Raw genomic sequence first — 15,461 nt, 5'->3', positions numbered from 1 at the left:
GGTTCAAAAAGTGTACGGAAGCAGAATAAGAAGAAAAGAGGAAAACATAGTTTGAATGCTTAACAGCATTCAAACAATAAACAACGGGTTTGAAGTATCTCTACAGCCACTATAACTGATGATTCTCAAAGCTCTTTTTGTAAAATAAATAAGGGTTTTGTATTGCTTTTGTATGTTGCTCCCCAGATTTCTACACAATATGTCAAGTATGGAACAATCAGTGAATTGTACAATGCCAACAAACCAGAAATAGTCACTAAAAACTTGACTCTATGTAATACTCCTAAGGATTTGGCAATTTTACCTTTTATGGGATTTCCATGACAAGTCTTCATCAATAAGAACTCCAAGAGATTTAGTTTATTTTACTCTTTGAATTGCAATCCCATCTATTTCCATTGACACATCACTGTTCTTTTTATCATTAAACAGTATAAAATTTGTTTTATTAAGATTAAGTGTCAATCTATTTATATCAAACCAGTTTTTAATTTTAATCAGTTCATCATTTATCACTTTAGCCACCTCCTCAATATTTGATCCGGAGTAAAACAGTGTTGTATCATCTGCAAACAGAATGGTACCGAGTGTCTTAGATACATTTACCAAGTCGTTAATAAACAAAATGAACAGTTTTGGTCCGAGGACCGACCCTTGTGGCACTCAACAATTAATTTCACATAGTTTTGATTTATGGTCCTTTATCTGAACAAATTGTTTGCTTTTTTCTAAATAAGTTTTAACCCATTGATGAGCCACACCTCTTATTCCATACTGACTTAATTTTCGAAGTAACCTTGAGTGATCAATGACGCCAAATGCTTTTTTCAAATCAATGAAAACAAACAAAGTCATTTTTATTGTCAATTGCTGTTGATATTTTATCCGTTAATTCCATTACTGCCACTGCTGTGGAATGTTTATTTCGAAACCCATATTGTTCATCGTTTAAAATATTATTTTTTTTGATGAATTTATCCAACCTTGATACAAATACTTGTCTCAATATTTTAGAAAATAGCAGTGACACCGGCCTGTATTTGTTGAAACTGTGTTTATCACCACTCTTATTCAAAGGAATGACTTTTGCTGTTTTCATTGCATCAGGAAAATTTCCAGTAGAAAGTGATAAATTACAAATGTAAGTGAATGGTTCAATGACAGATTCTATGATTTTAACAGTTATCATGTCCAGGTCCTGATAATCGGTTGATCGTTTGTTTCCACAGTTTTTAACAATGTTTCATATTTCTTCTTTATCTACTTTGTCAAGGACAATACTATTGACAGTACTAATCATTGTGGTCATTTATCTTCTATTATTGGGTTGTTCTCCATCAAACTCCTACCTACATTTACAAAAAAATCATTAAACTCATCAGTGATTTCTTTATCATCATAAATATCTTTTTTATCCTTGACAAAGTGATTTGGAAAACTGGATTTTGTTTTAGCACAGAGTCAGCTCTACTGAGGGTCTTAAATGATATCTAGATCAGGGTACATCTGTGGTACTTCTGTTGTTAGATCTGACGGCAGCCTATCTGCTTCCTCTGGGGTCAATCTTTCGTAAACATGGCCTATCATTCCATCTCTATGCTGACGATTGCCAGATTGACTCTCCATTGTGTCAGGAGAAAGGTCACTCTATCCAGTCATTTGTGTCCTGTGTTAACGAGGTGAAGTCTTGGCTAATGGCCAACGTTCTGCATCTGAATGAGGGTAAGACAGAGCTCATTGTTTTTCACCCCAACAGCAGGGCTGTGGGTCATGTTGATCTTAGCCCTCTTTCTCCCTACTCAAAACCAGTTGTCACCAGTTTGGGGGTGAAAATTGACGCTGGACTTAAATTTGATGCTCACATCAACTCTGTGATCCGGTCCAGTTTCTTTGACCTGAGACGCGAGACGCCTTGCAAAAATTAAGCCTATGCTGTCAAGAGCCCACCTGGAGCGGGTACTACATGCTTTTGTAATGTCTAGGCTTGATTACTGCAACTCTCTATATGCAGGGTTGTGTCAGTCATCACTGCGTCGCCTACAGGTTGTGCAGAACAGCGCAGCCAGGTTCCTGACTGGGACCAGGAAACGGGACCACATCAGTCCGGTTCTGGCCTCCCTGCAATGGCTTCCGGTCTGTTATCGTTCACACTTTAAACTCCTCGTCTCTGTTTACAATTTCTTCCAGGGTGGTGCTCCCCCCTATCTAGCCACACTCCTGAACAGACATTCCCCATCACACGCTCTGCGCTCCTCTGACCAAGGCCTGCTCGCTGTCCCTCTCTTTAAGTGCCGTACTTGCGGGGACCAGGCTTTCTCCGTCCTAGCACTGTCACTCTGGAACCAGTTGCCACCCTCAGTTAGGCTGTCCCCATCTCTGCCAGTCTTTTTAGCCCCCTTCAGACAGGCCATGAAAAACGGAAATGTTCCGGACTCTGTCCGTAAGACCTTTGTGTCTGAATACAAACATCCGGATAACATGTCCCGGAATTTAACCGGACGAAGCCCCTAGTAACAGGTCCGGACTTGTTACGGACAGGGTGGCTGCTTCAGACTGGTGAGGTAGAGTTCCGGACAAGGGGGAGGGGACCGGGGGACGCTGTGCGCACCTAGATAGCTCGCTCCTGTAGCATGCGGCGAACCACGGCAGCTTGCCTCCTACGGTACCGCCTAGACGCGCGACGGAGCGCTTCACACCGCTTCAGTGATTCCTTTAACCATTGAGCTTCATCATCCAGGTCTCTTAAGCATCTTCGTGTGCGCAGAATTATGCTTAAGCGCCTCGTGATTTTTATCTTGAGAGGCGCTATAGAAATGATATTTTCTTCTTCTTCTTCTTCTTCTTTGCCCTTTGTCACCGGTTCTGTTCATAACTTTTATGGACAGAATTTCTAGGCGCAGCCGTGGTGTGGAGTGTGTCGAGTTTGGTGGCAGGAGAATCTCTTCTCTGCTTTTTGCGGATGATGTGGTCCTCCTAGCTTCATTCAACTTTGACCTTCAGCTCTTGCTGGGTAGGTTCGCGGCCAAGTGTGAAGCAGCTGGGATGAGGATCAGCACCTCCAAATCTGAGACCATGGTTCTCGACCGGAAAAGGGTGGCTTGCCAACTCCGGGCCGGGAGAGAGGTCCTACCTCAAGTGGAGGAGTTTAAGTATCTCGGGGTCTTGTTCACAACTGAGGGTAGGAGGGATCGGGAGATTGACAGGCGGATTGGTTCGGCGTCTGCAGTGATGCGGACGCTGAGCCGATCTGTCGTGGTGAAGAGGGAGCTGAGCCAGAAAGCCAGGCTCTCGATTTACCGGTCGATCTACATCCCAATCCTCACCTATGGTCATGAGCTTTGGGTAATGACCGAAAGAACGAGATCACAAATACAAGCGGCCGAAATTAGCAGTGGCAGCTGGTGAAAAATATTTTTGGTGGGGCTGTGCTATTTTTTATTTTTAAACAAACTTGTGCTTTCTGAGCTTTGTGCACATCTTCACTATTTCCTGAATTAAGCACAGCTCTTTTATTTCCTGTCTTACATCATTGGACAAACTGATTCATCCAGGTGTGTCTGACTATTGGCACGCTGCCTTGCAGACCAAGGTTGAAAAATACTGCATTAAATTGCACATAAAATAACATGACCATAAATGGTAAATAGGCAATGCAAGAGGCAAGTAACAAAAACATTTTGTTTAATTTCAACATTTGAGTGAACACGAAAAATTATGAGCAGGTCACTGTTACAGTAATGGTAGTAAACACCACTTAGACAAAATGCCAGAAATTTACATTGTTAAATATTTCTGGAGTGTTGTGCCAAGGTCAACTTTATACAAATATCAAGTGGATGTATTTGTGTGTGTGTAATACCTCATTTGTACAGAAATTTTGCCCTTCTGTCCTTCTGAGTGGCAAAGCTCTCGATTAGCTTTTTATTGAAGTCAGGAATGTTTGTGACAAGCTTTTTTCCATGGAGAGCATGGCAAGAGCATTCAGCCTATCCTGTGTCACGGTGTTCCTCAGGAAAGTCTTAATCCTCTTTAAAGTAGATAAATAAAACAACAATAGATAAGTACATAGGAAACACTTTCATAGGAAATAATGTCATCAGTATCCTCTTACAAATGTCATATTTCCCAGTTTTTGGGACAATAAAACATTTCTGATTCTCAATCAGATGTTTTTACATTTGAGGTAAAAACATCTAATTGAGAATCAGAAATGTTTAATTGTCCCAAAATCTGGGAAATTTGTTTGCTGCAGCAGAAGTGTAACAAGTAAAATGGAATCAGATTGATGTATGTACAAATTCACATGAAATACACATTTACGTGATTAAATATGTATAATAAGTATGTGTGTTGAAATTAGTTTTTACAGTTATTGCACATTACACATGTTATTAAACAAATGTCCCGGTTTGTGGGACAACCAAGGATTTCTGATTCTGATTGTCTTGTTCACAGAAATGTAATGCACAGCTTACCTCTGCACCCAGCTGCTGTTGTTCCCTGCATGGCAACGTTAGCTCTGCTGCCTAGCATGGCTAGCTTCACTGTGTTGTTGTCCATGTGTGCCCGGGATGACTCGTGTTTCTTCACCTTCTCAGAAAAATGTTTCATGTCTTTAACTCCTGACTCATCCATGCCTTATCTGTCCCAGCCGTTTTGAATAACAAACACGGAAAGCAAAATAACGCATTAGCGTGATTGCATCCAGCTAGCCAAGCCTTCCTGGTGTACCAATTTCAGGAGAAGCCTCGTGTGTACAGTTTACCTCTCTCCTTGTCCTGCTGGCTTATCTTTACGTCGGGCTGATCTGGTCCAAGCTCTTTGACATTAAGTTTTTCCACCATAGTTCTCCTCTCGAACGGATACTGGAGAAGAGACCGAACTGAATTCAGTGGCTTCTGATATCCGGTATCCATGCTGGTTGCAGTCACCGGCGGCGTCCATGTTACATCTGCGCCACGACCAAAAACGACTCTGCCGAGTTCTACCGAACACCAACGAATCCTTTGGCGGTAGCTCCATCGCCCATCATGCTTCTGAAACGTTCTGAAACAACGTCAACGCTGATTGGATACATCCCCATTCCTACCCTTTGATATTCTTGTCAGCAATTGGACAGCTGGTCTCGTCCTGTTTGGGCGATTGAAAAACAGCACACAGCCTCCACCGCTCGGCAGAGATCGGCAGAGACCGGCAGAGACCAATATAGATATATATATATATATATATGATTTATTTTTGTTACAAAACACACAATTAACTTAGAATATGTGATTATTGTTAATTTTATTTATTTATTTATTTTAAATAAAAATTAAAAACACAGAAAAACTGGGAGGGCAGCGCCCTATCGCCCTCTACTGGCCAGCCGCCACTGGAAATTAGTTTCCTCCGTAGGGTGGCCGGGTTCTGCCTTAGAGATAGGGTGAGGAGCTCGGACATTCGGGAGGGACTCGGAGTAGAACCGCTGCTCCTCCGGATCGAAGGGAGTCAGTTGAGGTGGTTTGGGCATCTGGTCAGGATGCCTCCTGGACGCCTCCCTGGGGAGGTGTTTCGGGCATGTCCTGCCAGCAGGAGGCCCCCGGGTCGACCCAGGACACGTTGGAGAGGTTACATCTCCAATCTGGTCCGGGAACGCCTTGGGGTCCTGTCGGAGGAACTGGTGAAGGTGGCTGGGGAGAGAACGGTCTGGAGCTCCCTTGTTGGGATGCTGTCCCCGCGACCCGGACCCGGATAAGCGGAGGAAGACAACAACGAGACGAATTCTGATTATCTTAACCATAGTTTGTAAACTTGTTTTATATACTCATTTATCACTTGTATTTTTCTAGTTCTGTTAGTTCCTTAATGATCAGAATCTTTGCCTGCTCCGGAGACCCATTCAGTTTAATGAATACCTTACAGTTTGAAGTCCATGTTTACTGTATTTTCTTTTGCTTTCTCAGAAGTCTCGCTTGCCTTGCAATGTCTGCATTTTTCTTGAATAGGTGTTCATTTATATATACATTGGTTCCCTTCAGCTTCCTTCCTTGTTTAAGCAGTTCTTTCTTGGCTTTTCTGTTCATAAATCTGATAAGGATTGCAGGTTTCTGATTTTTATTTTTACGTGGAAGAGGATGACATCCCTCTCTGTCCTTGGCCTCTAGGTGTATCCCTTTGCTACCAAGGAAGTCCATTACCTGCCTTTCTAAGTTGTTTAATTCTTGTTCAGGTGGTTCTCCACTCTCTGTAGCTGTTGCCCTTGCATAAGTTTGGTGTGTTGTTTTCAAGTCCTGTCACATTTATTCTTAAATATTGTTCCAGTTCTGACACTCTTTCTTCCAGTAAGGTGATTTTCCTGTCCTTTTCCTCGTTTTTTTCTCCTTACACAGATCATGTTTAAAGTTTAGGTATCAATGATTCAAATGATTTTGTTTTTCTTGTTTTTCTTTTCAGGGGGGGGGGGGGGGGGGCACATACCGCATTATAAATAAATAAATAAAGTAAATGTTACTGGTTTATATCGGCATCTGAAATGATTCCTTTATTGGGATATCGGACACTGGTTAAAACAAAAGCTGATATCGGGCATCCTGATAGCATTTTATAGATAGAGATTTGCGTACTACTAAACAAAAACAATGATTGATCAAGCTTGATGGTTTATGTAAGTGTGCTGGCATGATTATGCTTTCTGTTTGTGCAGCTGTCTGCTGAAATAATGAATGTTTGTCTGCTTCCATGTTGGCAGTGCTGGACAGAAGCCTGGTCGCCAGCTGTAAGGACTCCATTGGCTGGATGTTTTCCAAGCTAGACACCAACAATGACCTGTACCTGGATCAAAATGAGCTGGCTGCCATCAACCTGGACAAGTATGAGGTCTGCATTCGACCATTTTTCAACTCCTGTGACTCCTACAGGGACGGCTGGGTGTCCACTGCTGAATGGTGTCTCTGCTTCTGGAGAGAGAGTGAGTATTCGGCAGGTGACAGGAGGTTTGTGGCCAAAGGCAGGTTTTTGTGTGTGTGGGCCAACATTTTCCCCTTGGCTTGTAGAGCTGTTTCTGTTTTGTGATGCTCAATCACCATTTGTCTCCTTACTAAGCCTTTTGTCCCATTATGAGCTGAAATGGTCAGTGTCAGACATTAAAAACAGTTCAGATGCTTGTTGATATACTACATAAGATACGATGCAATACGATGATCTATGTATGTATAATGAGACATAATATGATATTGTGTAATACAATACGGTACAATATGAGATGATATATGATTTATTATACGAGACAGTGTAATACGATATGATATGAAATGGTGTGATGTGATGTGATACAGTACAATGTGATACGATACAATGTGATACGATTTATGTTATGATATGATACAACACAACACGATGCGATGCGATATGATACAATGTGATATGATTTATGTTATAATAAGATAGGACACAACATGATACAATGTGATATGATGTGATACAGTACAATGTGATACGATTTATGTTATGATATGATACAACACAAGACGATACGATATGATATGACACGACACAATGTGATACGATACACTATGATATGATACGATATGATATGATTCGATATCTAATATGATTCAATACAATGCGATTTGACACAATGTGATGTGATATCGTACAGTGTGATACGATTCAATGTGATATGATATGAAATGATACAATACGATGCAATGCAACACGATACGGAACAATGTGATACAATAATGTATGGCATGCTGAATACGATATAGTATGATACTATACAATACAATGCAATGGGATACAATGTGATATGATATAATAATATAGGATACGAAGCAATGTAATACAATATGATTTCATATAAAATGATATGATATGATGCAATACAATACGGTATAATGTGACATAATATGCTATGATATATGATGGGATACAAGACAATACAATGAAATTCAACACAATGCTGTTTAGTACGATCTTGTCTCCAGCAAAAGCAAACTTACACAGGACAAACACAATCCTCAAGTAAAACAAAACCCTTCTCGTCTCTTTCTAGAACCTCCCTGCCTGGCTGAAATAGAGAGAATTCAAGTACTGGATGGTGGCAAAAGAAAGTTTGGTAGGTATTTGACTTCAGTTTGACTCTGTAAGAGCTTGTCGACACATTTTGATGTGTCTTCCGTGGGTTTTATCAAGTAGCTGACAACCAGGGTGTGGGGATTAGTCCTTGATCAGCCAGGTGGATTATAATATGATACTGACAGACGGCAAAGAAAATCAGCCATCAATCTGTCCTAATGTACGTGTTAGTGGTTGAATACGTGAATATGTGGGTAACTACTTGGATAAGTGTGTGTCTGAGTGTTTATGCTCTCCAGATTTTGGCTGGCTGACTGTGCTCTGAGTCAGGACTCTCCAAGGACACAAAGCGGTGTAAACTGGAGCCGTCTGCCAGATGGACACTTAGATGTTCCTCTGAGAGAGTGGATGGACAACACTTTTGGCCCATTTTTGAATATATTTCTTACTTTTACTAAAACTTAAAAACATTTGCTTTTGGTATTATTTAACTTGATTTAAAAAATCCATTTTAACTGGTTATTATAATAATTTAAATATTTAAGTTGAGGTCACTGCAATTTTACCAGTAGACAAACATTTTTAATTTGTGAAAAATGAATTGAAGCTTAGCTCTGCACCTATAATTTCTATTTCGAATCGGCTCATAAGTTACTAAATAAGCACCAAACTGTATAATAAGACATTAAACTGGTAATTGGGAGACTGAATTGTTTTAATATCAGAAACAAATTAAACATTTTCTAGTTGACTTATGCATGCGGACTTCCCCTATGTGAATGCAATTATTGCCCCTGACGACTCTGAGATTGCCTACACATTTAGGACACATTCACATTGTCTTCAGCTTGTAAACTGGAGGCTATTTGGATCCGTTTTACACAAACTATTCTTTAAGCCTCTGCATCTTACCCCGAAAGCACATTTGTATTCATAGAATATGGAAATGGCTGCTACATATGCTCTGTGCATTACATTCTCAACTGGGCTATGTACAATATGTGATGACAGATGATTTGTAAGGTCTCTTTATGTGTTGTTTCCATTATGAGTTAGGAGATAATGTGGTTTGTAAGGTAATGCGGCTTTTCCACAGCTGATTTATTTAACTGTGTGAATTTGCCAGGTCGATTCATCCCCAGCTGCAACGAAGACGGCTACTACAGGAAGCAGCAGTGCGACCAGGGCAAGTGCTGGTGCGTTGACAAAAACGGAGGAGAAGTAGCTGGATCTAGGACTCGTGGGAAGCCAGATTGTGGTAAGATGTGATCAGTGAAGCAGAATTTTAGAGAAATGGATCAAAATATTCAATTCAATTCAATTTTATTTATATAGCGCCAAATCACGACAAGAGTCGTCTCAAGGCACTTCACATAATAAACATTCCAATCCAGGTCAGTTCAATAAGCCAATCAGAAAAAATGTTTCTTATATAAGGAACCCAGCAAATTGCATAATAATTCATACTAACGGCGTCTTCGCTGCAACCTCATAAGCATTCTGCACGAGGGTTTCTTTATATGAAAAGACTGGGGCCCATTGCAACATAGCTTTCTTCAGGGACCAGTGCCACATTCGTGTGTCCAGAGTCATTTGCATTCTAAAGTGCTGCTTGTCGCTGTGAGAAAAGACTTTCAAGATAAATGGAGGCTAGTTGGACTGAACCCCTCGCCTGATAAGAATGGTTCCCCTGGCAAGGTTTAGGAATAGCTATTAAAACCCAGACAAAGTCAAACACATGTCCTCACTTTTATCGATTTATTTTTAAATTTTTTTATCACCACATCAGTGTTTAGAGATAAATCTCACCGGATAAACAAAGGGAAGTTCAAGACAGCCGCAGCAAATAAATGTCATTTCTCTGCATGTGTTCTCTGTCTCTTTGGCAGATTCTGAAATGACATATTCAGGAGATTTTGGCAGTGGGGTCGAGTGGGAGGATGAGGAGGAGAAAGAAGGTGAGGAGACTGCAGAGGAGGCTGAGGAAGAAGAGGGGGAGGTGGGAGAAGTGGATGATGGGGGTTATATCTGGTAAGGGGCCAAATCCAACCTCTCTACAGGAGCCTCTCAATGGCCCCAAACACACACACACACAATGCAGGGGATGGATGTGATGACAACTTTCACACAACTTCGACTCAGAAAAACACGAGGGAGAATTGGGAATAGTTTGGGAAGAAGGGAATATTTATTATTACAGGATGTTCTTAATTTGGGCGCGGGAAAGGGGAGGTGTTCTGGAGTTTTGTCCTTTCTACTTGTGAATCTGTTCACTTTTGTTGTATGTCGTTTCAACTATCTCTGAGCTGTTTTTTAGCTGATGCATAATGGAGAATAAGAGCTGCTGTTGCTTGTATAAAAAAGCTGGTTTGGGTGCATTCCAGTCATCTCGATTGGTATCTTTCACGTGTCAGGAACCAGTTTTGGTTTTAAACTGAAAATTGCAGCATTAGACTATAAAGAAGCACCTGTTGACTTTATTGTCTCTGTGTCATTGGCTTTGACCCATATGTGACAGTAGTGCTCTGTCTCATTCATGACTTATAAAGAAGCTTCTCCCACGTCACTCCTTAGCTTGTAAATAATGTGTGTCAGAAGACAGAATGTCACCTACTAGTCAATGCCTTGAAAGACTGGCAGATTATACTGCTTAGCTAACAAGTGTACATCGTATCATAACGTGGATCAGTTACTGTGTTTAATAAAAAAATATAATGAAATAAACGTATCTATGTGGCTCGGCTGGCCACAGTTCATCTGAGTCTGAGCATTTTTTCCTTTTTTGTTACATGCCAGATTTTAGCTGATTGTTTTAGTAAAGAATAAGTTGGGCAGAGAGTAAAATCAAATAGAGTTTGGTTAATTTACTGGAGTCACTTGAAACACACAGAAAATGGTTTGAACCAAACAGCTGCAAGCCTGTAAGAATGAAACAAATACCTTTAACTTCACAGAGATGTTTTATTCTTATTTTGTGTTATCACTAATGAGAATATGAAGAAACAATAAATCAGAGGAGAAAACACTCATGCAGAAGCTGAATACTATAATAATTCCTACTCACATCAAAGTCATACAGCAGAAGTCCTACATCAGTTTTACTCTCATCAGGACCAAGTGAACGCTCTGAATCACGGAGGCAGGCGTTGCAGATTTGCAACGTTAAAACCTACCTGGTGACTCCACATACGTATTTCATGAGCATTTTTTAACTCAGAAGTACCCCTGAAGGACTTAGTTGTTCGTCCTTTTATCAAAACTTATTTTGAGCCTGAGACGGTTAAAACAGAGGGGGCTGGACCTCATTGTAGCTGGAGCTACACATAATAAACCTTACTTTGAAGTTTTATTCTTTTACCTGAATTTTACATCAGAGCATCCGAAACAGCCTAAACGTTAGGAACTTAGTAAGCATCCAGCTGTTCAGCATGCTGTTTCATAATCTGACTTTTTTATTTATTTATTTTTTTCAAATCACTTAAATACTTCTGGACTCATTTTTGTGTGGGACTATGAGAAAAAAAGACAAAGATTTTAAATAAAATCAGCCAAATAGTTATTTTTTATATATAGGGTGGATGTCCGGTTTTCAAACACACTGCATCTTAAAATCCTGCTGCTAGTTGACCCGCAGTCAATAAACTGGATTGTATCATTTTTATGAGTGGATTAGAGACCATATTAGCTGAGTATCTTTAATATCTGGGAGGGGCTTGGAGGAGAGCCGCTGCTCCTCCAGCCTGGAGAGGTAAGAGGTAGTTCTGTGCTAATTCCCTTATTGTGACATCATAAATGGGGACTTTTAAAAATAATCTCTAAATTTCTAAAACCAAACACTTACAGAAAATGGATGGATGGATTCCTCCATGTTTGGAGTGTTTATAGAGGTAGTAGAGACCCACATGACAGCACCAAAGATGCAAAAGGTCAGTTTTCTATAGTGTCTCCCTTTTAAGTTAGAAAGTTGACAGTGACAGTAATGTGTTTTATTTTCAATCAAGCTGAAAAATAAGAATTTATATGACTATAATTGTGTGCAATGGTGTTGATACAAACCTCGTTGACTTCTCTTCTTGCTTTACCTTTTTACAAGTGAAGTGTGGCTCATGGAAAACCACCAGAAATGGGATACAGAGCCCCCCGTCTGCATTTCAACACTTAGAGCACAGCAACCTCTTCCTCTGCCTCCTTAGGACATACCTTGATCCTCACTCTGTAAACTCTGGGAACCATGAAACACAAACCTCCCAGCATGCTTCAGTGTTTGCATATCTTTAGAAGTACAGGCTGAGAAAAATTGTCTTTGCAACGCAAAAATCGACAGTAACCAGTCATTTGAAATGTCATCTCAGTTTTACATTTCTGTGATAATGGAAATGAGAACCAGTACGTCCCTTTGGGCGAAGCCTCAAATGTGTTTGCAGCGAGTGGGTATTCCTGGCAGCAGATGTCTGAGTACCTGATACACACACACACACACACCAGCTACCCAGAGGGACCAATCATTTTCAGCAACCTGTCAGCTTGTTATGCTGAACAGTCCCGCTGCTTGTTAGAAACACTCTATATGCTCAGATTTAAATCCTGTCACAGGCCTACAGAAATAGTGTCCTTGATGCTGTAACTGTAAAATAAGTAGGGATCAAATACTTAGGAGCAATTAAAATGATCCAAGGCGGTTCTTTAGCTCTGTGCTCCACCTGTTGTCTTATTTGTCACAATCATAGTGGCTTTACATTGTAAATTTATGTGTGTATAAACAAAATTAGTACAATTTGGTAGAATTCTTTTATTTTAATTACAATAAAGTGCAATTAAACAGTTAACTTACCAGGGTTGTTAATGAGAATGCATCACATTATTGTGGGTTGATGAAAAAAACTCATAAAACATTTGTTGAATTGAAGAAAACACATATTTTGAAAAATTGATCCTGAGAAAAATCTTCTTTTTCTTAGTTAAATTATTGATTTTTATTTAAAAACTCCTTAACCCTGAGTCACAGTTTACTTTGTGCATCTTGTAGCCTCCAAACCCGTTTGACTCCCTTCTCTGTGGTGTTCAGCTCTCTGAATACATCTGTATTCCTTCTCTGGTGAAATTCCTGCAACAACCTTTGGAAAACGGTCACTGGTATGATGAAGTTGAGGTGTGGATAAGTCGCTCTTGTGGCCAGGTCCCTTGTGTTGCTGGAGACAATTCCTGCAACACAGCAAATAACTGTATGTGTTCCAGAATGATGTTTTCTTGTGGTTAACATGTGCCCCCCACTGTTCAAGAGAAGTATATGTAGGAGTAAAGATTCTTACCCATGAGTTCTCCAGAATGTTTCTGCACCACGGCACCCCCGCTGGCTCCTGCTTGGACTGCACATGTGGTCTGGAGCATCACAGGTTGGTGGTTCAAGCTAATGGCTTTGGAGAGCACACCACATGTCAGGGATGGACCGCAGGCTCGACCCAGCCCACCGTATCCCACTACAACCACAGCTTCACCTGAAGTCGGTTGAACAAAAATCACTGTGGTTTAAACATATAAACAAACACTACACTTCTCTAAATCTGAAGCAAAACCTGGAGTGAAGCTCTGAGACATTCGAGGGATAACAGCATCTGGAAAAGGGACCGTCAGCTGAACAAAAGCCAGATCATAGGGTGAAGATGGTTTAGTGGAGAACAGGACATCACCTGCGGTTTCACAGACTCTGCAACCAGAAATCACAAAAGTAAAAGTTTTATGTTCAACCTTTTTCATTAAATTAGATTTAATGTTTCCCATTGGAATGTATTTTTCCATTTTTCATCTAATTTTTTTTTGTTTTCCTTCTTTTTTTTTGTCTTTCATATTTCTTTATTGCTTTGTGGATGTTTATGAGAGATGGTACCATTTGTGCTACATTCCTGCTCAAGTCTGACTGCTTGATAAACACATTTTGACTGATTTATATTCTTTACTTTACACATCCCTCCATGTGACCCAACAGTGACCAGAGTCTTTAAAATAGTAAAAGTTTTATCACCTTCCCCTGTGGTGGAACTTCAGGGTGACTGACGTCTTCCCCCTGACTACATGTCGACATGTCACAACCAGTTTGGAGCTTACGGCAACCCCCGAGCCCCACACGTGTCCACTGTCCACAAGGCACACAGTGGGGTATTTCACAGCTTCTGACTCGTGAGCTGCTGTGGAGATGTGGAGCTTATCTTCCGGGAGGAGCCAAACATCACAGAGCGGATCTTGAACACTGGTACTACGGCTGATGTTGGTGAAGATCAGGTGAGCCGAGCAGACAAGAGTGAGGCCTATCCACTCATTTGCCTTCCAGCCAAATGGAGACACAATGAGTCCAATGAGACGCACACAGTCAGTGTCTTCCACGACAAACAACCCTCCACCCTCTGTGCCTGGCAGGCAGCGGGCATCTGTGAGGATGACTGCATTGTCTTCTCCAGACAGATTACTGATGATTCCTCTGCTGAGGGTGCTGATGAACAGATCTAAGCAGAGTGAGCCGAAAGGAGAGCCACATGCAACAACTGGGTGGCCTTTGTGAAGAGAGGAGCTGCTCTGCCAAGGGATGGTCCCTGAATCCGACAAAACACCTGCCTTGAGCACAGCGAACCAGCTAAGAAACCGAGCATCTCTGTGCATCTCACCATCCTCCTCGTCACCATGGAAACTCCACTGGTCAGCATCCATAAAAACATCAAGGAAAGCTTGTTTGAACTCCACACAGTTCACCAGCATCCGTAGCTCTGCTGAAACCTCCTGCTGCTGACCTGTTATGTTACTGGGACCAACGAAAGCCTCAACCTGCGGGTTCCGTGTCGAGGAATGACCCAGAGAAGTTGGAAAGATGACGCGGATTTTAAGTTTGTCGCTGAAGCTTCGTGGAAACAGAACACCGGTGTCCGAAGAGAGGGGTGCTCCGTCGGTGATAAACCGTGAAAACGGGAGTCCGGTGCAAATTACGGTTCCAGTCTGAGGGTGGACGATGACACCGCTGCAGCTGGTGGGTTTCTTTGATGAAGACCCCCCTGAGATTTTAACTGCACAGCAATGCTTCTCCGCGTCTTTCAACTCCATTGCAAAATACGTTAGGGTCGAGAACGTGAAAAACGAACAAAATATTAAACAACATTTAAAAAGCTACCAACTAGAGTTTTAAAAAGAAACCATACGATGTAAAAATACAACAGGGAATTCATGTTTATACAGTAAAATAATCAAAAAATAATTATCTTCTGGGGTTGTTTGCTAGATTTCCCCTGACTTCCGGGTTGCGACTCATACTTTTACGCCATTGGTCAGAGAGGGAGCTTTCTGAGCCAATAATTAACGAGTATAAAATGTAGACGCTTGTTTTGTTGCACAGAGTTTCCAAAACGGGTGGCATTCACAGT

The 15,461-nt window shown here is 41.1% G+C and overlaps 2 protein-coding genes and 1 long non-coding RNA gene across 3 annotated transcripts in view; 1 reads left to right on the top strand and 2 right to left on the bottom strand.

The window, feature by feature from the left end:
• Window positions 1-10,228, top strand: part of spock2 (SPARC (osteonectin), cwcv and kazal like domains proteoglycan 2) — a 54,683-nt gene extending 44,455 nt beyond the window's left edge. Inside the window, exons 7-10 of the mRNA XM_015975986.3 lie at window positions 6,731-6,949; window positions 8,036-8,098; window positions 9,185-9,316; window positions 9,948-10,228. Coding sequence (XP_015831472.1) covers window positions 6,731-6,949; window positions 8,036-8,098; window positions 9,185-9,316; window positions 9,948-10,093 — 560 coding nt within the window. The 3' untranslated portion in view covers window positions 10,094-10,228. The remainder of the gene's footprint in view (window positions 1-6,730; window positions 6,950-8,035; window positions 8,099-9,184; window positions 9,317-9,947) is intronic.
• LOC139062122 (uncharacterized) overlaps window positions 1-15,461 on the bottom strand; it is a 175,784-nt gene that overhangs the window by 107,596 nt on the left and 52,727 nt on the right. The window lies entirely within an intron of this gene.
• tysnd1 (trypsin like peroxisomal matrix peptidase 1) lies at window positions 12,833-15,374 on the bottom strand. Its single transcript, XM_015975992.3, has 4 exons — window positions 14,078-15,374; window positions 13,632-13,762; window positions 13,368-13,553; window positions 12,833-13,260 (listed from the first exon to the last, which is right to left on the bottom strand). Exons 1-4 carry the CDS (start codon window positions 15,142-15,144, stop codon window positions 13,058-13,060), a joined length of 1,587 nt encoding a protein of 528 aa, XP_015831478.3. The 5' UTR covers window positions 15,145-15,374; the 3' UTR covers window positions 12,833-13,057.

Source organism: Nothobranchius furzeri, chromosome 12, assembly GCF_043380555.1.
Source record: "Nothobranchius furzeri strain GRZ-AD chromosome 12, NfurGRZ-RIMD1, whole genome shotgun sequence".
Taxonomy (NCBI): domain Eukaryota; kingdom Metazoa; phylum Chordata; class Actinopteri; order Cyprinodontiformes; family Nothobranchiidae; genus Nothobranchius; species Nothobranchius furzeri.
Note: the sequence above shows the minus strand (reverse complement) of the source record. Positions and strands in the feature narration are given on the sequence as shown.